This window comes from Aethalodelphis obliquidens, unplaced genomic scaffold, assembly GCF_003676395.1.
Source record: "Aethalodelphis obliquidens isolate GAN/ISIS:26980383/991018 unplaced genomic scaffold, ASM367639v1 scaffold26, whole genome shotgun sequence".
NCBI classification, from domain to species: domain Eukaryota; kingdom Metazoa; phylum Chordata; class Mammalia; order Artiodactyla; family Delphinidae; genus Aethalodelphis; species Aethalodelphis obliquidens.
Genome location: NW_020837970.1, coordinates 3969511 through 3993371, shown reverse-complemented (window position 1 = coordinate 3993371; position 23861 = coordinate 3969511). Strand labels below are relative to the sequence as shown.

The following is a 23861-nucleotide window of genomic DNA, read 5'->3' as shown; positions in this document are numbered from 1 at the left end:
CTGGAGGGAATCAGTCCTATAGAAAGCTGGATTGCTATAGGTCTTAACAAAAGACTTTCTGTGTGGATTCCAGTGGGACCAGCAACCTCCTAATCTCTCCCTCTCCCGTGTACTTCCTGTTCCACTCCGCAATCCCCAGTATCATTTCCTGCATATGGGGGCTTGACAGTTTGGTAGTCTACCCTCCTGACTGTTTTTCTGTCACAGTAAATCAACCAGCCCAACCTAAATCCTTAAGAAAATAATGATTTTTAAATGCCTAAACAATACGTTATAGTATTCTTAAATGCTAGTTGAAAACATTTCCTTATTATAAGGTAATACTTATATTTTAATAACACGTTAGAAACAAAGAATTTAATTTCCCTAGTATTCAAATTTGGGTTCCCTGAGAAGTAGACTCAGAGATGGAGATTAGCATGCAGAGCATGTAGCAGGGAGCACTCTTGGGGTCAACGTTTGTGGAAGGGAAGGAGGCAGGACTGGGCAGAGGGAAATGCTGAGATCAGTGCAGCTTCCACAGAGGCCTCAGCTCAGCCTCTGCAGAGCTCTTCAGAAGAGCTGGGGTGGCCTTTTAGAGTTGACTCCCCTTGCAGTGAGGAAGCTAGGGTTTCAAACTCCCACATCAGACAGACGTTGGATGCAAGCTGATCCCGTGTGAGAGGGGGCTGTGTGGCCAAGGGCAATTTCTGGAGAGGACTGACAGCTGAGGGGTATCTAGTGACAGCACTCCTAACATCTAGGAAAATAAGTCCTTAGACCAGAATACATATCTGGGCAACACGACACAGCATCCATTACACCTAGTGTTTTCATGTTAATGTCGCTTTTTGGTTGCTAATATTAGTCTCGGTATCGATTGCAAGGCAGTTTGATTAATTATGTACTAAGAATCTCCCTCCACTGAGTTGGCTTTACTACTGAGAAATCTTTTCTTGTTCATGCTGTGCTTCTGAAATACTTTCACTTTTCTGTCCATAACATGTGCTATATTCATATGCAGACGAGAACTTTGTTTTTTGATGTTGTTGTCATTCTTATTTAGCATTTTGTGAAGCACTCACAGGATGTAGGAGGGTTCTCAGATTGTTTCTTGGCCATCTGCAGTGGCCAGTCCGGCTGATTAGAAAAGTAAGATTCGACTCTCATTAATCCTGCAGACTCATTTGAGTCCATGTCCCAGAATTTTCTTTAAAAGAAAGAAATAAAACCCTCAGCCTAGATGATGTTGGAGGAACTAATTACCCAGGCTTCCCATTATAGTTTTGTCTGTGTAAGGACTGCCAATTGGGGCCCTGAGTAAGCGTAATTGAGAATTAATGTGTTCTGTGGCTCAGAGATGGGAAATAAAACTGAGACAACCCACATAAAGGAAAAAAAGATGATTCTTATCATGTAATTGAGGCAATAAGGACCCATGATTGTTGGCTTTATTGCTCAGGCCTAGCACACGGACAAAGACAAAAGGACCTTCTTTCTGCTATGGTTTTTCAATCTGGCAAATTTGGTCTCTGAAATAAGACTAAATTATACCTTGTTCATCTCTGCAAAAACATGGACATGAAAGAGCAAAGAAGTTATACTTAGTAAGTTCAACACATGTCCCAGTGAGCATTAAGCAAATAATAGATTCTTTCTTTTTTTTTTTGCGGTACGCGGGCCTCTCACTGTTATGGCCTCTCCCATTGCGAAGTACAGGCTCCGGACGCACAGGCCCAGCGGCCATGGCTCACGGGTCCAGCTGTTCCGCGGCATGTGGGATCTTCCCGGACTGGGGCATGAACCCGCGTCCCCTGCATTGGCAGGCAGATTCTTAACCACTGCGCCACCAGGGAAGCCCCACAAATAATAGATTCTTATTTGAGATGGTCTACTTGTCTGGAATTCTAATATTGTGGTTGGAACTAGGAGTTGGTATCAGGTGCATCATGAGCCTATATCCCTCTCCCTGCACTACTCCCAGCAACTGAGGATGATGACGGAAGTTCCCTTTTTTCCTTGCAGCTTTGGTTTATTGCTAGGGAGGCTCTACTCAGTGTTTTTGTTTGGATGGCAATATAGTCCAGTGGCTTGGCATGTGACTCTGAAATCCTGGCTTCATAACTTAGTAGTTGTATTATGTTAGGCATCCTAAACTATCTGCTCTGATCCTCAGTTTCTTCCTCTCTAAATTTACAATGACCAGAGCTCCTACTCCTAGAGTTGTTAAAATAATTAGACAATGCATGTGAAGTGCTGATGGTGCATAGTAAAACCAGTAAATATTAGGTATTATTGTTTGCTCAGAATGAGTCCACAGGTATAAGATTAGGTTGAGAGTCACTTGGACAATTTCTGGGACAAAGAAAGGGGCAGATAGATTTGGTTGAACTGCTAATTCTTTTAATATATACAGTTAAGTAAATAAAATAGCAACAAAGAAGTTTCCATGCAGAGTTGAAACCAATGAGATAGATTCCCTCTTTAAAGTTAGATTCAACTGTGGGAACTGGATTAGATAATTTATTGGTAGCAAAGGTAATATTAAATGTTAAGTTAGGAGTGGCCATTGCTGTCATTGCAAGTCCAGGAATAGCCATTTCTGTCCATCACAAAAGATATAAGTCAGTCAAGGAATTGTATTTTCCTATACCGAAAAGCCTTCCCTAGCTGGAAAGAACAAGATGTAGACTCACCAAACTCAACAACCTGCTTTTCTCACAAGAAAGCATAAAACTTAAGAACAGAATTTTAAATTTTGATCTGGTAGCCGACTTAGGCTCTGCTCCACTAAGGTATTATTAACTGGGTAGGAAAAACAGGTCTCTGTAAAACCTAAAACGTTTCTAGCACACGTATTCCTTAATCTAGGTATTTTATTTGGAAATTTTAAACTTCTATGTTAGAATGCCTGTTGATTTTTATGTTTAAGAGAAGTGTTTCTTCCTATCATGTTGTCTTTTCTAGTTGAATTTGCTCCGTCTTTATTCACTCAACAAATAGTTATTGAAGGGCCACTATGAACCAGTTAGGTAGTAGGTGGGTGTTCTGAGTGGAGGTAAAAGGAAGAGGATAAAAACAGTTAACAGGCAAATGTCTTTGAAAATTCTATTGAAAATGTGTGTTATTTTTATACTTTACATTCATGTGTCTGAATGAACTCATCTCTATGCTTCCTTAGAGTTGGGACCACATCTCCATAGTATTTTGGTAAAATTTCTGTTATCTCTGACAAGCATCCACTTGACACATTTGCTAAGGGATGCTAAAAGATTGTTGTAGTCAGTAGCGGGAGACAGTGACTCTAAGGGCAACGTGATTACCAGTAATATAGTTTCTCTGATTGGAAGAAAGTTAGCTACAGGTATAAATGCAACCTGAATAAATGATACAATTTGTGGATCTGTTTCTAGACATCAAACTTTAAGAAAGTTTGAGGAGTTAAGTTTTATTTATTTAAAACCAAACACAAGAAAATCAAGCTGCAATAATCAGAAAAAGAAAAAATGGAATAGAGAGAAAAGGGAAGTTAAAATGAAAACCATAGTTTCTCTCTGAAATTATAACAGTGTTGGTAAAGGCTTTGGTATCTTGCCCGCTACAGGTGAGAATAATTTCTAAAATATAAAGTCAAGGTTTCACTGAAGGCATCCGGAAAGATTAGCATCCAGTAGAATTGAAAGGAATCAGGTTTAGTTTTTTTATTTATTTATACTGCATTCTTCTATTGCTTCTTCCATCTTACTTCCTTTCATTTAAGGGAATCTCAAATAATTTGTTTTGGCTTTTCTGTGAAGAATGTGAGAGGGGAATGCAGGGCTCTACCCATAACCTCCTGAATCAGACCATCTGGAGAGTGTGATTCATTCACCTGCACACTTTTTTTTGGTAGTAAAATAAACATAACATGAAATTTACCATCTTAACCATTTTTTAGTGTACAGTCCATTGGCATAAGTATATTCACATTGTTATGCAACCATCACCACCATCCATCTCCCAAACTCTTTTCTTGCAAAACTGAAAAGTCTGTGCCCATTAAACAATAACTCTCTGCTCTTGTCTCTTCCCCCAGGCCCTGGCAACCACCATTCTACTTTCTGGCTTTATGACTTTGACTATTCTAAGTATCTCATGCAAGTGGAATCAGACAGTATTTGTCCTTTTGTGAGTGGCTTATTTCACTTAGCACAATGTCTTCAATGTTCATCCAGGTTGTAGCATGTGTCAGAGTTTCATTTCTTTTTAAAGGTGAATAATATTCCCTCGAATGTATATGTCACATTTTGTTTATCCATTCATCCATCTGTGGACACTTGGGCTGCTTTCACCTTTTGGCTATTGTGAATAATGCTGCTATGAATTTGGGTGTACAAATATCTCTTCAAGACCTGCTTTCAGTTACTTTGGGTATATGCCTAAAAGTAGGATGGCTGGATTGTATGCTAATTCTATTTTAATTTTTTTAAGGAAGAACCAAACTGTTTTCCATGGCAGCTACACCATTTTATATTCCCACCAACACAAGAGTTCTGATTTCTCCACATCCTTGCCAACAATTGTTGTTTCCTTGTTTTTTTTTTAATAGTAGTTATCCTACTAGGTGTGAGATGATATCACACTGTGGTTTTGATTTGCATTTCCCTAATGATTAGTAACGCTGAGCATCTTTTCATGTGCTTGTTGGCCATTTGTATCTCCTTGAAGTGTCTATTCAACTCCTTTGTCCATTTTCAAAATTGGTTGGGTTTTTGTTGTTGTTGACTTGTATGAGTTCTTTATATATTCTGGATATTGACCCCTTATCAGATATATGATTTGTAAATATTTTATCCCATTCGCTGGATTGACTTTTCACTCTGTTGATTGTGTCTTTTGATGCACAGAAGATTGTTATTTTTACGTAGTCCAATTTATCTATTTTTTCTTTTGTTACCTGGGCCTTTGTTGTCATGTCCAACAAAACACTGTCAAATCTAATGTCATGAACTTTTTACCCTATGTTTTCTTCCATGAATTTTACAGTTTTAGCTCTTAGGTTTAGGTCTTTGATTCATTTTGGATTAATTTTTGGGGTATAAGGGAAGGGTCCAATTGATAAAACTGAATTCCCATTCAGGATTAAAACTCTTCACAAACAAGGGAATAAAACACCTACAGTGTGAAAAGCAGTTTCCAATGTGTAACTTTTATATTACAGCATATACAGTATAATTTCTGTTAAAAATCTATAAGTATATATGTGCACAGTTCACTAAAGTGTTAATAGTCATAATCTCTGGGTAAAGAAACATAGTGTTCTGTTCTTATATTTAGTTATCTATATTCTTGCTTTCTAACAATGTACATATAATGCTTTTGCAATAATAAAGCAAAAAACAAACATAATCTGCAGCAAACATCATACTTAGAGGTGAGATGTCAAACATATGTTAAGGTTGCCCCTATTAGTTCTTCTATTTGTCATTTTATTGTAGGTTCTAGCCAGTTCAATAAGGAAGGGAAAATTTTTAGTGGTATAAGGAGAGGAAAGAAAAGCAAAAAAAGTTTATAAACATGGAAACTCAAGAGATAACAGAAATGATTATAATTTTAAATGGAATTCAGAAAGACTAGTGGATGTGAAGTCAATATGCAGAAACAATTTGCATTCTTATATAACAGCAATAAGCAGAAAATTAATTTTGTAAAAGATACAGTGCTGGATGTCTATTTGTCCCTCCGTATTTACTCTCTACTCTTGTCCATGCTTGGTAATGCCTTATTGACTAGTGATAAGAGGCTCCCTTGTTCTTTGGCTTCTCATTAGTTTAAGCAGCGGGAGATCAAGGAAGGGTGAAAGAGGATGGGGATTATATTGCCTCACCTCTCTTCCTGTGAGGTTGTTCCTGGCTGGCTGTATCCCTTGACCAAAGCTCCCAGCTCCCATCAAAGTAGCAGTTTTTTACTTTGGGTTCTGGAAAATTGCCTCTTCCCCTTGCCTTTAGGGTTAGGAGTGGTAACGGTTCCCCTCAGTACTGTACAATTTCCGGTTTCCTTAAACCCTGCTTACATCTTTGTAAATGACCCAGATGAGCTGCTCTTTCCTACTTGGACCTTAAATGATATAGATATTATTTGTGACAGCAGCAAAGAATTTAAAGTAACTAGGAATAAACCTAACAAAAAGAGGCACAAGATCTTTATAGAGAAAATTACAAAACTTAATTAAAAAATTTTTAAAAAGGCATTCTAGAGATGTACCGTGTACATGGATGGGAGGACATACTACCATAAAGACACAGGGTTTTCTCCAAATTGGTCCACAGATTCAGTGAAATTCCAATCAGTTTTTTTTTTTTCATGGAACTTGGCAAGGGAAATTTAAGTTTATATATATGAACTGAGGGCAGAGAATAGCCAAGGAAGTTTGAAGAACAGCAAATCTGGTCAAATATTATTATAATTTTACATAATAATAGTATTATATAAAAGTATTATAGGAAACACATAGTAATTAAATAACCATGAAATTGGTGCACTGTAAATTATTAGGGAAAGATAATGATGCTGGGACAATGGTTATCCATATGGACAAAAGAATAATAAAATTGTATACTTATATCACATTATATAAAAGATATGTAAATTCTAGGTGAATTATAGATGGATCATGAAAAGCTTTATGAACTCACATTATTAAAGGATTGTTTAAATAAGGCAACGCCCCCCATAAGACATAAAGGAAACAATTGATAGATTTGACTACATTGGACTTAAAATTTGTGTGCATTTAAAAGGGATCTTAGAGAAAGTAAAAATATAAGCCAGAGCTTGGAGAAAACAAATAAAGTAGATGTATGGGTACTACCATGTAATTTCACAAGCACAATGTGGAATTAAAAGCTATTTGCAGAAGTATGGCTCAGTTTTATCATTAAAGCATGCAAAATAATATCACATTTTTTTCAGAGATTGAATTGATTCATGGTATTAAAAGTATAAAGACATGCATGAGAATGATAAATGCTATTAAATACAGAATAGTGTTATCTCTAGAAGGACAAAATGAGACAGGGTGATATTTACAAGTGCACAAAACAGCTTCCATAGTTTTTCTTACGTTGTATGAAAACATGGGTGTCATATTATTCTCCATATCTTTCTGTAATCAGAAATATTACCAATGAAAGTGGACATGATATAAAAGTAGAAACTAGATACCAGCAATCAAAGTTCAAGAAACTAAAAGTTGTGGGATTTAAGTTTTAAAATCTAACCTAGATATGACTGTAATATTTAAGGAAAAAGTAGGAAAATAAAGCATTGTTTAAATGAATAGATGTTAAAAGGAGGATAACATAAAATATTTCCTTATTAACGGGAAATCGAAACTGTGGGGGTTTTTTTGTTTATTTTTTTGCTAGAAAATTTACCAACGTCTTTTCTACTAGTAATTCAATGTTGACCCAAGGTAAAGGCTATTTATGGAAACTCAGAAGCCAAAGAAGAATAAGAAAAACATAATGGAATTAGATGAAGTAGGTGTGGACAGAACTAAAATCCCTGATCAGATGTCCTTGAGCACTTGGTAAAGAATTTCACAAAACCACTGTCTATCATTTTATAAAACTCTGGTAGAGTTTCTGCTGAGGTTCTGAATGCACACACACACACACAAAAATGTCAGCACAAAGACTTTTTTTTTTAATGGAAAAGAACGGCCTTAGTATTAAGTCTGTCAAGTCAAATTCCTTGCCCAGGAAGCTATTGAACCTGTTTTGAAAGGATTAATTTGCAAATCTTAAAAAATAGTGTTGGACTTAAAATCAACATGAATTGGTAAAGATTAGAATCTGTCAGTTGAATCTAATTTTCTTCTGTGATGGGTCTGTTAAAGGGCAGCGACAGTGTAATTAATTGCTTGAGGCTGAGAAACCCAATTAATCTTTAAGCTGACTTTTATTTCATATAATGTTAGTGCTAGAAGAGGCCTCAAGGATCATCTAGACTACTCTGTTCATTTTATAGACGAGGAAACACACATCAGGGAGGTTAAATGATTTGTTCAAGGTCAAAGATACTGTCTGTCCTTGCCACTGAGTCCTGTAACTAAGTTCATATTGCATCCTTAAAGCTTTTATGAGTTTCTTTGCATCTGATCATGAAATATTATTTGAACATGGGTTTTTCTGGGAGTTTGTCTCATGAATGTCTCCTTGGAAGGATTTCCAAGCCTCCGTTTTTAAAATTTGAAGCCTGCTCCATAATGTTTATGCAGCAAAGGGGGAGTGGGGAGGGGCCGTGTCCTGGTCTACACACTCCTGGAGACAGGAGCAGCCCTGTGTGGACTTGTGGAAAAACAGGGGTCCCAATTTGACGGTGTGAATGACACCTAATCCTGATGGCAACTTGCAAGCCACGCCATCCCTTAAGGATTCTATGGGCCTGATTGTAAGACGTAAGTAGGAAAAGCTGGTATGCAGAGTATTTTTTGAGAAGTTGTCAGTCTGGTAGCGATGATAACAAAGATGACATATGAGAAGATTAGCGGGAATGAGACAGCTACTGTAATTGTGGGAAGCATGGAGGCATGCCCTTTGTCAGTGTGGCAGCCAGGAGGTGTTCTGCTCAAATCTCCCTTTAAGAGAACCTGTTGCAAGGGTAATGGGTGTCCAAGAACCTCCAGTTGCTGTGCATTTGGATCTCAGCAGCATGCATGCTGAGCCCTTGCTCTCCCGAAGCTGCTCCCAGACAATGCCTGAGCATAGCTGGGTGTTTTGGGCCCAACATGGGACACCTCTAATGCAGAGTCTTTGCTTGGGGACTCCCCATTGGCCTGGCAGAGACTTTCTCAGTTGTGCTGCAGTTTGAGGCTCCTCCTTTTTTGTTTCCTCTCTCCTTTTACAGGTGTCAGATCTGTAGCAGTTCTGAAGGCTCTCCCTGCTTACCTCTGCTTCCCCTCCTCTTTCATCCTTTATAGACCCTTCCCAAAATAAATGTCTTGACAGACCAATTCTGTCTTGGCATCTGCGTCTCAGAAGACCTTAGCTGATGCAGAGTATAACAATTGCCTTGGTTGATGCCAAGGAGGGATAAAAAAAAATAACTTGAAAAAGAATTAGGATCCTACTCTGCTGGTGAGGGCTGCATAGTAATTGTTTCTGTTTGGTTGTTGTCGTTCCCATTATTATAATTCCTTAACTGTGCTCCTTCATGAAAAAATTCCATGTTTCATAGATTCTAAGCTATACTTTTTTTTTTTTTTCCATTTTAACCTTACTGAAATTGGGATAGGTCTTAAAATTGATGATGTGTGGCAGAGTTTTTTTCTTCTTTACTGATGAATAAAATAACAGTGCATCCGACCACTGATGTATTGTAGATTCAGTAAAATACATTAGCTTAATTCAGGTCTCCAGATGCTAGGTACTATAATGGATTTTAAAGAACTAAGGGGCTGGATTAGCCTTAGTGGGCTGTAATTTTGCTATTTCTTAGGTATATCTATGAGGAAAGGAAAACCCTAAGGAACAGGATTGTATTATAGAGAGATGTACAGCAGATAACTGTCACCATGGGTATATTAATATAGAAAAGACTAGAGATCCAGTGAAATATTTAGTAATCATAGAAAGCAAGGAAATATGTTCTTTCACTTCTGGCTCTATTCATTCCTTTATTCTTCCTTTTTTGGCTACCTTTATGACTGATACTTCCTTGCAGGCCATAGTCACCTTGTTTTCCTGGTTATTCTGTCATTCTCCCCATAGTATCTTGTATACCGAAACCTATGATAATAAAGGTTTTCCCCTCTATGTGTTGAACCCCATGTTGGTATGTGGGCAAGAAGCACTGCATGGAAGACCAAGCAAATTTAGTACGCTTGCTAACCGTCTCCAGGGAGATGGGTTAGATGGAAGGATCTGTTGCCTGGAATCCCATAAATGTATCTGCTTATCTAAAATTGGAATCCTTGGCACTGACTGTTTCTAAAATTAGGATTGAAACCATTGTTTCCCTTCTCTCCAGGCACAGCCTTTATGCCTGGATAAGTTTCCCCTAGCACTCCCCATTTCCAAAATGGGGAAGTCTCTGCCTCTGAAGAAACATAATTGTTATTCCTTATCTGGACACAAATCAAAGAGTACTGGATACTCAGTAAATAGTTACTATTCTTGTTCTATAAATCCTATGCAGAACATAAACTGTGTAATGTATATACCACTAGTATATGACATAATTTATTATGTATAAATTAAAAGTGTGTTATGTAATCTATGATCTATTGTTAACATATGCATTTTATTATAGACATTAATTATAATGCATATTTTAACAAAACTGAAGGTTAGGTTTGCATAGGAAAGAATAAATGAGGATCATCTTGATATACTAATCCATAATCGTTAAAAGGACTGGTATAGTTTGTGGAAAACATTCCGTAAAATGAGAAATTTGCTATAATTCAGAAGTGAAGAGCATCTCCCTAAGATTGGGAAAGAGAGGCAATGTGATCTAAGTCAGTAGTTTTTAAACTTTTTTGAGCTTGACCCATAGTGAGAAACACATTTTACGTCATGATCCAATATATACATGCATTCTTTCTTTGAATAACTGAAGTTTCACAAAACAATACCCATCTTACTAGATTTGATGCCCTCTAATGTTTTTCTGGCTATTCTATTTCTATTTAAATACTGTTCGTGATCCACAGTTTGAAAAATTCTGAACTCATGAAAAGAGCATGAGCTGGGGAGACAGACTTGGTACAAAACTGTCCCACTATTGGCCCTCTCTGTGAACTTGGCAAGTTGTTTCTTCTGAATCTTGTTTTCTGCATTTGTAAAACGAACTGGGTTGTTCTGATGATTATAGACAATTATATACGAAGTGACTGGCATGTAGTAGGTGCTCAATAGATGATAAGGTACCAGGATAATACTTTCTAATATTAACTGTTTTCCACTACATTTCCGTATACACGTTGCCATCTATTACCTCAAGGTAAGCTTGTTACAGAATTTCTGGACCATTCTTTTCTGTTAGCTCTATCACTTGATGGATACAGCTCCTCTCTTTCTCTCTTTCCCCCTCACACTCCCTACTCCTCCCTCCCCTCCAGCAATGGACGTAGCAGGGCTGGGTCTGAGGACAGAACAATGGAAACAGCCTAGTACCAGTACTTCTCTGCCTGGCTCCAAGTTCCCGCAGCCAGCTTGGGTCCTTTGACTCCCTCCCCAGGGGGCTGCCTTCTTCATCTGCCATTCCTCCTGGAGGGTTATTGTGTCCCTGTTCCTCTCCTAGGACCTTAGAGTTACTCCTCAGGTTCTGAGTGCCCAGTCGTTCTCCTTTCCTGTGAGGGTGCTTAGGCTCCCCACAAATCACCTCTCCCTGGCCTGCCCTCCAGCCCTCCAGACACACCCACATTTCTCTAGGTACATAGCTGATGTGCTATCATTTACTTTAATCATTCCTTTATCATTGCATATTTCAATCACCCCTCATTTTTTGCTAAATTAGAAAATTTTACAATGAATAAATGCATTTAGTGGTTTGTAAGTTGGAGTCTTGTTAATTTTTAATTAGAAAAAATTGCCATAAATGTACCAAATTTGATCAAATTAGGCACTTTTTCTAAAGCTAAGAAATGAAAAAAATACCTTTATAAAGGTAGTTTATATATATATTAATATGTATACTTCTAAAAATCATTGAGAGCTTTATAATTCAGAAGCGGATGCCTCTGCTCGTCACAATGAATTAAGTGTGGTCATCTTTGCTTCACCACTAACCAAATTACAGTCTCTGTGCACTGTATCACTGGACAAATCCCTAAGCAACTGTTATTTCATATCACAAGTTCCATACCCTGTTTATGTATACATGATTTTTTATATATTCCAATCCCCTATTTTACTACTAATTTACATCACGTTCATTCAATTCTGTCTCTATACCTGTTTGTCTCTACTTTTTCTCCTATGCTTAGAATTTGACATTCAAGGCACAAAAAAAGGACATTTGAGGCAATTATCTGGATGAAGGTAATTTTTTCCCAATTATATGGTATTTTAAACAAAAGTGGCTTTTTACAAAATTACCCAGATAAAACTGTGTTCGTATCTACAACGAATAAGCCTTCTTTCTGTGTAGTGTTCCCCAGCGCTGGAAATGAGTATATAGCAATTCTGCAGTTATTTTCCAGTTTTACTTTAGAATTTACAAAGTCAGCAACTTCCTGGTCCCTGTAGACTTGGTGGGTGAGGGTGCCAGAGCAAGAGTGAAAGTGGGAGAGCAGGAGTGGAAGATCTAGGTTTAAATGGGGCAACAAATAAGCCATTTAATAGTGCCCTTCCCCCCACCCCAAACAATTATGTGACACTTGATCCCATCCTCACATAGTCAATGTGATTCCCAGCTTATGGTGGCTAAAATATCTAGAAACAGATTTCATTGTCTTAACAGAACAACCAGATTCAACACATGGAAGCTGGCCTATTCTGAATCAACCAGAACGTAGTCATTTCCTAACTGCATATAACAGAGATAAAAAGTACAAAAGGAAGTTATATACGATGAAACCATTAAATGCAGATTTGCCACAAGGCAAGTTGGTAATGCTTGAACATTATGAAGTGCAAAAACTGCACAAACACATTATATTTTAAACAGTCCGTCTATTTAACAAACTATGTACGCTCTTCAGCTAAATAAGATGAATTGAGATTCAAGAGGCAGCACCGTACTGGCAAATCTCATCCTAAAGGCATCCATTAATATAAATCAACAGTAGCAATTTGGTTTGATCATTTATTTGCAAGAATCATTAAGGTTTATTAGCATAATTATTCCCTGTGGGATTTCATGTCAAGGAAATGAAAAATGGCATTATCAATATTTAAAAGATAAGTGTGTAATGTTCAGAGTACTTAAACAGTCATCTGCAGGTGGTGTCCAGCTGCAGCAAATTAGATTAGATTTGGGCATTTTTCTGAACAAAAGAAAAATTGTTCTAATTGCTTCATTTTATAAAGCAATACGATTTTGTAAATAATTTCTCCTGCAGAGTTAGAACTTACAGTGTGTACCTATTAACATGCCTTATTTCATATCAGCACCTCCGATATGTTCAACCCTTTTATGTTGTAACTATTGGGGAACATTAATCAGTATAATCCATCATTTATTATCAGGGAAAGCTTTTTCCCTTCAGCAATCTAGACCTTTAGTCTAGACCTGTGAGTGAAAAGCTATATCCCAAAGGGAAATGAACCAGGAGATTTCCCCTTAATTCTGGGAGGGCATAAATCCGTCCTTAACAATGAAATATCGTTTATAATAGTAATAATTTATCATGAGACATCTTTAAATGTGATAATTTTTAAATATATTTTAAAAATTTATTTATTTTATTTTTTTATTTTTGGCTGTGTTGGGTCTTCGTTGCTGCACGTGGGCTTTCTCTAGTTGCGGCGAGCGGGGGCTACTCTTCGTTGTGGTGCACAGGCTTCTTATTGCAGTGGCTTCTCTTGTTGCGGAGCATGAGCTCTAGGCATGTGGGCTTATAATTGTTTTTTTAAAAAGCCATACAATGGAATATTATTCAGTGATAAAAATAAATGCTCTATCAAGCCATGAAAAGACATGGAGGAACCTTAAATGCATATTACTAAGTGAAAGAAGTCAGTCTGAAAAGGCTATATACTGTATGATTCCAACTATATGACATTCCGGAAAAGGCAAACTATAGAGACAGTAGAAAGATTAGTAGTTTCCAGAGGTTTGGGTGGAAGGAGGGAAGGATAAATAGGTGGACCACAGGGCATTTTAGAGCAGTGAAACTATTCTGCATGATATTGTAATGGTGGATACATGACATAATGCACTTGTCAAAATCCATGTAGACCTGCACAAAACAGTGAACTCTGATGTAAATTATGGACTATAATGAATAATGTATCAATATTGGCTCGTCAGCTGTAACAAATGTATGGTGCTAATCATAGTGGAAATTGTGTGGGTGTGAATGGAAGAGGGCACATATGGGAACTCTCTGTAGTCTATCAATTTTTCCATAAACCTAAAACTGATCTAAAAAGCAAAGACTATTAATTAAAAAAAATTTAGGCTAATTTTCTTCAGATAAAATCAGTTAATCGTTGCAATTGATTAAATTTGTCTTTGTTTTAGATGAACAGTCAGGCCAAAAATCTTTTTCTCTGGCAGACCCCCTATTAAATAGCATAAATTATTGTAGAATCTTTCTACAATACCCATGTGTGGACTAGACACAAGGAGCTACAACTAAAATTTCCTTTAGAGTCAGAGATCCTCAGTTAGAGAAGCAAAATAAATGAGAAGCATACATGTTTGCTAAAATACTTTGCAATGCTGCATGACATTTCACTATTAGGAATTAACAAATTCTAGGCTACTGAACCTGTTATATCCTGAACTGATCCTCATCTCTTACCCTCACTTCAAGGAGCCTAACACTTTGAGAAGATGGTTATGTCAAGAAATCTGCAGTAGGCTTCATCTCAAGTCAATTTATATACAACACCAAGAGGGTAACCTTCCTCTGTTCCTCTTAGACAGTGTTGCCAATGATTAGAGTAGTAGAGGTAACGCTGATATGCAATCATGTGACCAGTGACTCAAGGAGAGAGGGGAGCAAAAGGTTTGCAGCTCTCAAAAACTCTTTCAAGGCTCAACGGAAGCTTTTTATTCGTGCTGTGTATTCTTTTTCTCACGGTCTCAGTGTTTGCCACATACAGTGGTCCTTGGGTATCTGCGGGGAACTGGTTCCAGGACCTGCCCTGGATACCAAAATCCACAGATGCTCAAGTCCCATATACAGCCCACAGTGCCCGTGGTTCTGCATCTGCAGATTCAACCAACCAGTGATCCTGTAGTACTGTATGTATCTATTGAAAAAAATCCCTGTATATGTAGACCTTTGCAGTTCAAACCCATGTTGTTCAAGGGTCAACGGTATATACCATTTAACCACAATTTCCTTCAAGGTGACTGTTGCATGTTTTAACTTGATTATGTATGGCTCGATTTTTAATCACTGTTTCTTCATTAGTACACTTTGTTCTTATTATAATGTCATTACCTTAAGGTAGAGGTCCCTTTGCTAGGGCAACCGGGAGTACAGTGTGAATACTCTATAACTGAGAACTTGAATTGTACTTGGTCAGAATCCTATTGGTTTTATTCAGCTCCCCCTCACTATTGTGTTTAAAAGTGTGGCAACCATTCCACAAATCCTTCGTCTCTCATAACTTCTGATGACCTACATGGCTTCCCCTTAGTTTATTTGTACTAACTGAATGCAGTGCTTCCCCCACCACCACATAATAGATTCCCTACCTGAATTACCCTTCTAATCATCCTAACACTCAAATTAGTACATTCTAAATATAATGTTAATCCTTCAATGGATATTTATTAAGCTATGCTATGTTCAGGGCTCTGTGCTAACCACATTTTGGTAAATTTAGACAATTAGTACTGCATTTAAACTACTGCTGTGTGTGATGTTATGAAATATTAATTGCATGTTTTAAGAAGAAAATAGTATTGATATATTTAACTGCCTGATGAAACAGATAATCTATATATCGATGAGTGACATACTTTGTGTATTTGATTAATGAGTAGTCTCAAAGTTACAAATATTTCCTTGCAAAAACTAATATCCTATTGTGATTTAGAAGTCCATTGTACATGATAGAGCTTACCTTCATCAAGTAACTAAACATTTAAAGATCAGATTTGTACCCTGTTAATGTTTCAAAGACATTTCTATTTATTGATGTGTGAGCATTTCAGATAAATAATGTTGACTTGAGTCTATGTTTGCAACCAAAGAATTTGTCATTTGGATGCCAAGCAATTAATTAGATTGTGTTAGGTAGATAAGGAAATGAAAAAATCATAACGTATCTAGACTTTAGAGAAGTCTTTTTGGAGAATTCCCTCATTATATTCTTATAGAGGGGTATAGAAATATTGGCAGTATATTAGTAAAATTAGTGCATTGGTAAATTGTTGAATGATTGTACTCAGAGTTTGCTGATCTAGGTCCACCTGGAGAGATACTCTAGTAGTGCGTATCAGGGCTCTGTGTTCTCCCAGTCTTACTCAGCATTTTTATCTATGAAGTATTTGAAAATATGAAAGGCATTTTTATCCAATTTGTAAATGATGTCAACTGAAAAAGCACAATGTAAGACCTATGAGTTAAGTTTTATTTGGGGCAAAATGAGGGCTATAGCCTGGGAGACAGCATCCCAAATAGCTCTGAGGAACTTCTCTGAAGAGGTAGGGGGGAAGGTCAGTATTATAGGTGATTTTAGTGGAGGTGGATACATGCAGTCAAGTTTACTTTTTTTTTGTAAAAAGTAAACTTGACTGCTAGGCTCATGAAGGTTGCTGCTAGTCATGAGGAGCAGATGTCTCTGTTAATGATTTTAGTGTCTTACTGCATATGAGAAGATGCAAGTATTTGGGCTCATAAAATCTTCTCCTGAAAGTTTCTAACTATCTGAAGGCCTGTTCTGCTAGTTCTTCCCAGAGCACAGAGTGCCTCATTCCTGATCTCCGCCCTGAACTCCTTTCAGGGTGTATTGAAGGTCAGTTACTGCAGTGGCTAGTGACTTAATCCTTGTAAAGGCAGATGGCAAGTGCCAATTTTTAGATAGCAATGACATGACTCTGGGTTATCGAATTACTAGACAAACATGTTGCATGGATATTTTGGAGAACAAAACCAAGAATTAAAAATTGTAGTCAAGACTGAGATCACAGGGATTAAAGGAAGGAAACTGGGTAGTAGCTTCTAGAAAATAAAGAAGGGAGAGAGGAAAATGTGAGAAAGGAAATTAGAGGTTTTCCACTCTAACTACTAATAATCTTTAAAATCAAACACTGATTTTGATTTAAAAAGGCAATTAATGCTGCAAAAAGTTTTGTTTTTCTTAATCATTTTCACCCATGAAATTAAATAGAGATAGTGGTTGTATCAGTTAGGAATTGCATTTGGATAACTGTAATAGAATCCCGGGTGGAGAAGAGGACACAGAGGCTTAGACAAATTAGTTTACTTTTCTGTCAGATAGCATGAGGTCATGACTTAGGTAGCCCAGGGCTGGTGTGGTAGCTCTGTGGTCATAAAGAAGCAAGGCTCCTTCTCTTTTTCTGCTCTGCCATCCAGAGCATGTGTTATCTCATTGGCAAGACAGCTGGTGGACTTTGTCATCACATTTATTAAGGACAGAAACCCACACATACAAAGGCCCTCTGACAAGAAAAAGCTCAGAGAAGTCCATTTTGGCCAAAGTTTGAAGAAGAAACCTGAAGGGCTAGATATATAAGCCTTTACAGGTCAGGTTGATGGTTTTAGGCTTTCTTTAAAGGCCAAAAGAAAACAGTGAATTCTTATCATTAAGGAAAGTTTTTCTAGTATGAGACACCAGAGACCTAGTGTGCCAAGACCTGTCTAAAATGCTGAGAATGGACCAGGATAACAGAGAACCCCCTTCCTCCCACCTCCTGGCTAGTAAACAGGAGCAACAAAGAAGAGCAATCTGCTCGGGAGGAGACGAGTATGGAGAGAACCTCTGACATGCAGGAATACAGGGAAGGCCTAAAGGTAAGGGTGAGTCAGGAATGTTGAGAGAAGCAATCTGGAAGACCAACCCCCAACATAAGCATAAGATAACACAGGAGAAATTTGAAGACAGTGGTGCACTGAAGATAACCGAAGCAACACAAAGTTCAAATCCAGCTCAGCTTCTGACTATACAGAGTCAACCTCCTACATTCACTGTAGGAGAATAGGTGTGCTATTGCCAGGCATAGATATGACTTATCTCGGTCTCTGCTGTCTTACACATGATGTCTGGCATTCAGTCAAAAAGTATGAGACACACACACAAAACCAAGAGAAAACACTGTAAAAAGTGTACAAAGGTGAAGCAGTCAACAGAACAAAACTCATATGACCCAGATGGTGAAACTATCAGAAAAATTTAAATACTATAATTAATATACTCAAGTCTCTAATGGAAAAGACAGACAATATATGTGAAAAGATGGGTATTTTTAGCTGAGAAGGTAGAAAGTATAAGAAAGAGATAATGGAAATATTAGATAAAAACAAAATAGTAATGAACATGAAGAATGCCTTTGACAGGCTCATCAGAAGACTTGACATAGCTGAGGAAAGAGTCAGAAAATTTGAAGATATGGCAATAAAAACTACCTAAAGTGAAACACAAAGATAGAAAGATTGGAGGAGGAAAAAGCAGAGCATTTGAGAACTTCATGACACTATCAAATCACCTAATATATGTGGAAACCTATGTATTGTGGATTTATATATGTAAATAAAATGTGTGATAACAATAGCACAAAAGATGGGATGGAGGAATTGAAATTAAACTGTTGTAAATTGTATACACACACACACACATATACATATATATAGTAAATCTTAGGGCAATCACTAAAAAATAAAGAGGTATAAATAATAAGCTGATAATGAAAATAAAATGGAACTACAAAAATTAATCAAAAAGAAGCAAGAAAAAGAAGAGAAAATGAATCAATAACAGATGCAACAAATATTTTAAAATTTGCAAAATTGTAGATATCAATCCATGCATAATATCCATAATGATATGTAGATATAAATGGCATAAACACACCAATTAAAGGATGGTGATTGTCAGATTGAATAAAAAAGCAACACCCAACTATACACTATCTACAGGAAAGCCATTTTAAATATAAAGACACATTAAAAGTAAAAGCAAGGAGAAAGATATATTATGTAAACACTAGTTAAATAAAATATGGACTGCCTACATTAATATCAAAAAGACTTCAGAACAAACACTATCACCAGGGAAAAAGAGGGTCATTTCAGAATGTTAATGTCAAAATACTTTTAGGACATAATAATCTTAAAGGTGTATACCTCTAACAATAGAACTTTAAAACACATGCAGCAAAAAAAGAGCTGAAAAGAGAAATAAGCAAATCCACAGTTATTCTTGATGACCTCAACACTCCTCTCAGTAATTAATAAAGCAAATCGATAGAAATACAGTAACAATATAGAATACCTGAACAGCATTCTCAATCAACTTGACCTTATTGAACATCTCACCCAAAACATCAGAATACACATTCTTTTCAAGGACACATGAAACATTCACCAGAACAGACAGTATTCTGAACAATAAAACAAACCTCAATTTAAAAGATTTGAAATCATACAGTGTGTTCTCTGACCATAATGGAATTAAACTAGAAATCAATAACAAAAAGACACCTGGACAATCTGAAATGTTTGGAAAGTTAACAAAACGCCTCTAAATAATTCATGGGTCAAAGACGAAGTCTCTGAATATTCTGAATTGAACAAATGAGAATGCAGAACATATCATAATCTGTGGGAGGCAGCTAAAGCAGGGCTCAGAGGGAAATATAAATTATACATTTATATTTGAAAAGAAGAATGGTGTTAAAGATTTAAGCTTTCACCTTATGAAACTATAAAAAGAAGAGCAAATTAAATCCAAAGCAAACACAGAAGAAAATATGATGGTAAGAGCAGAAAACAATGGACTTGTAAATAAAAAAAACAATAGAAAAAAAATTAATAAAACCAAAAGTTTGCTCTTTGAAAACATAAATAAAATTAATAAAACTCTAACTGATGAAGAACAATATTTCTTCAAAGTTATTTCTGGTAGGGCTTTCTCTTGTGTGCATAACAGTAATATAATTTCAATCATTTGTTCATTTAACAAATATTTATTTATCACTTACTATATTCCAAGCACTATTTTAAATGCTTGGGTACATTAGTGTTCAAAACAACAACAACAGGGCTTCCCTGGTGGCGCAGTGGTTGAGAGTCTGCCTGCCGATGCAGGGGACATGGGTTCGTGCCCTGGTCCGGGAGGATCCCACATGCCGCGGAGAGGCTGGGCCCGTGAGCCATGGCCGCTGAGCCTGCGCATCCGGAGCCTGTGCTCCGCAATGGGAGAGGCCACAACAGTGAGAGGCTCGTGTACCGCAAACAAACAAACAACAACAACAACAACAAAATTTCTGCTGACAGCCCAGTCAACAAGGTGTAATTAGAGGCTACTTTAAGAGAAGCTATACATAAGCCATGATTTGCGGAGAGTTCTTTTGGAAGTTGCTTGACTAACAGGGGATTAAATGCAAATAATAGTTACATCCTGGTAACTTTGTACTGTACACACCCTGTTGTCAATTTTACTTTACTTTACTTTACTTTACTTTTGTAGTAACTGGGTTTATAAGACTCCCAAAAGACAGAAACATTGACAATATTCGCCCTATACACACACACGCATACACTTGCACAAGTCCCTTCTGATGTTAGAAAGCAATTTGAGTCTAAGGTGAGGTCTAAAAGCCCATTAGGGTTATCTATTTGCTATTATTCTCTTTGCATTTCAGTTTGGAGGTTTTTATTGACATATCTTCAAGCTCACTGATTCTCTCTTCAGTGGTGTCCAGTCTTCTGATATCCTATTAAAGGCATTTCTCATTTGTTACAGTGTTTTTGATTTCTAGAATTTCCTTTGGATTCTTCCATTTCCATGTCTCTGCTTAAATTACTCTTTTGTTCTTGTATGTGGTCCACATTGTCTGTCAGATGCCTTAGTATATTAATCATAGTTATTTTAAATTCCTGTTTAATTCCACATGTGTGTGAGAGCTGAGTCTAGTTCTGATGCTTACTTTGCTTTTCAGACTGTGCTTTCCCTTGCCTCTTAATCTGCCTTTAGCCTTGTAATTTGTTGTTGAAAGGTGGACACGGTATATTGGGTAATGGGAACTGAGGTAAACAGGGCTTTAGTGTGAGGTTTTTTATTATATGGCTAGGAGTTAAGCTGTGTTTAATGTTTGCTGTAGCTGTAGGTTCCAGAGGCTTCAGATTCCTCTGTTTTTGTTTTTGTCTCCTATTGTCTTTGGATTCCCTAAGAATTCCTTGTTAGAGTGTGTTTTGAAGGACTTCCAGCTGTAATCAACTGTTATTACACTGGAGCATTGTTGGTGTGGTGATAAAGTGTGGGAAAGGGGAAGCATTTTATGGTTAAGTCTTTTGGTAGAGCTGTGTCCCTGGGCTGGGACCTTCACGAATATTTCTTAGATCTCCTTTGTCCACTTAGGTGAGACAGAAAGGCTGGAGGCAGAGAAATGTCCTTGCCCCAGCTTGAATAAGGCTCTGGTAAAATCTTTTCCTCTGTAAAGTAGGCCTTTATTGTGGAGAAGGCTCTGGACATATTTCACAATGATTCTTCTTCTCAGCCTCCTGCCACGACCATGGGCGATCTTTTTCGGTTCTTCATTGTGAGAACCTGGTGAGATTCCTGGAGACAAAACCCAGAGAAGTGTGGAGGTCTCCCTAACATGGCAGCCCCCACTAGTTTCACTGATTCTAGTCCATACTCAGTCTCCAGCATCCATCAAAATTACCATTTAATTATTCCTAATTCATGGCTTCAGGGGCTTCTGCTCCATGTAAGGAGGTTTTGACTGTGACTCTCTGGATTTACCTCTCCCCACATTTCAGGGTGATGGGTTGCCCTGTGACCTCAGTTTTATGATGAATGCAAGAAAAGTCATTAGTTTCGAGTTTATCCAGCTTTATCTGGTAGTAAGGAGGGAAGTGATAACTTCCAAGTTTTTTATATTTTGAAGCTGAAACCATAAGTCCTATTTTTAATTAATCTTTAAGCAGACATATTGCTACACAAGATGGACTTCAAATTAGCCCCAACTAAGCCAAGTTCACATGCTAACTACCTTAACAATTTTTTTTTTGTTTGGACAAGAGTTCTCTAAATATGTCATCTCTAAAATCTATATATTTGACTAATTTCTCTGACCCATTCCTGTTCTTAAGTTCTTCCATTTAAAATGGACTTCAGTGTGTAACTTGCCAATAAAATAAACCTAACCCAAATCCTGCCATCATCTGTCTGCTCTCTCATTGGTACCTGGACCTTGTATTACATAGAATAAGATCCATGTGGCCCATATATTTTATTCCCTCAATTTACCAATAGCTTCTTTGGGTCCCCCACAGTGCACAGTTACTCAGCTAGAGAGACAGTGACCGTGCCTCCCACTGCTGAAACGAATGCCGTCATCAACCCTGCAGAACATGCATTGACGGTGCAGTAAGTACTGCGCACGGAAAGTGACTTTGGCCTCATGTCTTAGGAGTTTGCCGTATTTCTCTGTAAACAGTTTCCACACCTCAACTTGGCCCCCAACTCCACCAAACCGACAGATAGTGGCTTGAGGGAAATCTTGGCTCCTAACAGACAGCAAAGGGCTTGCCTCAGGACACATTTATACTCCCCAACCCCATCTCCTTAAAATTTATGGAAAAACAAAAACAAAAACAAAAACAAAAACTTACGGAAGTAGCCGCCCTGCCAAGCCTCCCAAGAAGCTCAGCGCTCATTGGATAGGGCTGCGCCCAATGGGAGACGGCGGCCTTCGCGGGTGGCTGGCGCGCTGCGCCGGCAGTTGCCGGGAAACCGTATCAAAACCGGAGAGCTCTGCTGGCGTCTTGGTAAACCGCCTGAGTTGGTGGCCGCCAGAGCGAGCGAGGGGGAGTTTCGTCGGCCGAGATGGTGAGCCTGTCGGGGGGTCTCAAAACTAGTTGGTTGTCTATTGATTTAATTCTAGTTCAGAGCCAGCCTGCTTCTAAAAATGGATTTGACGTGCCCAATCTGAGAATAAAGTGGGAAACTCGTATTTGCTTTCAGAGACCTCAGGTGCTATTATTTAAGGGACTACTTGGTTGTCTATTGATTTAATTCTAGTTCAGAGCCAGCCTGCTTCTAAAAAAGGATTTGAAGTGTCCAATCTGAGAATAAAGTGGGAAACTCGTATTTTTTTCAGAGACCTCAGGTGCTGTTATTTAAGGGACGCTCCTGGTGGCTTCCAGCCTTTTTTCGCATTTCTCCACAGTATATTTAATCTGCCCGGTAAAAATCTTACTTCCCACACAAGTGGAAATTTGGGAAATGTTTAAGAACCGCTGAACAAATGAGTGGAAATGAAGGTCCAGGAGAGAGCGAATGAATAAATAGCAGCGGGTTGACCTATTAAATGTATATTAGAAAAACGTGACCTTTTTAAAAACATCTTTATTGGAGTATAATTGCTTTACAGTGTTGTGTTAGTTTCTGCTGTAGAACAAAGTGAATCAGCTGTGTATACATATATCCCCATATCCCCTCCCTCTTGCATCTCCCTCCCACCCTCCCCATCCCACCCCTCCAGGTGGTCACAAAGCACTGAGCTGATCTCCCTGTGCTATGCAGCTGCTTCCCACTAGCTATCTGTTTTACTTTTGGTAGCGTATATAAGTCCATGCCACTCTCTCATTTCGTCCCAGCTTACCCTTCCCCCTCCCCGTGTCCTCAAGTCCATTCTCTACGTCTGCATCTTCATTCCTGTCCTGCCCCTAGGTTCTTCAGAACCATTTTTTTTTTAAGATTCCATATATATGTGTTAGCATATGGTATTTGTCTTTCTCTTTCTGACTTACTTCACTCCGTATGACAGACTCTAGGTTCAACCTCCTCACTACAAATAACTTAATTTCATTTCTTTTAATGGCAGAGTAATATTCAATTGTATATATGTGCCACATCTTCTTTATCGATTCATCTGTCGATGGACACTTAGGTTGCTTCCATGTCCTGGCTATTGTAAATAGTGCTGCTATGAACATTGTGGTACATGAACTCTTTTTGAATTATGGTTTTCTCAGGGTATATGCCCAGTAGTGGGATTGCTGGGTCCTATGGTAGTTCTATTTT

General features: G+C 37.8%; 1 protein-coding gene across 5 annotated transcripts in view; it reads left to right on the top strand.

The window, feature by feature from the left end:
* Window positions 1–23861, top strand: part of MNS1 (meiosis specific nuclear structural 1) — an 83917-nt gene that overhangs the window by 5732 nt on the left and 54324 nt on the right. For 3 of the 5 annotated variants that reach the window (XM_027123097.1, XM_027123094.1, XM_027123093.1), the window contains exon 1: window positions 22547–22664. The exons of the other annotated variants lie outside the window; for them this stretch is intronic. In XM_027123097.1, coding sequence (XP_026978898.1) covers window positions 22662–22664 — 3 coding nt within the window. In that variant the 5' untranslated portion in view covers window positions 22547–22661. Of the gene's footprint in view, window positions 1–22546; window positions 22665–23861 lie in introns of those variants that run through there. 5 annotated transcript variants of the gene reach the window in all.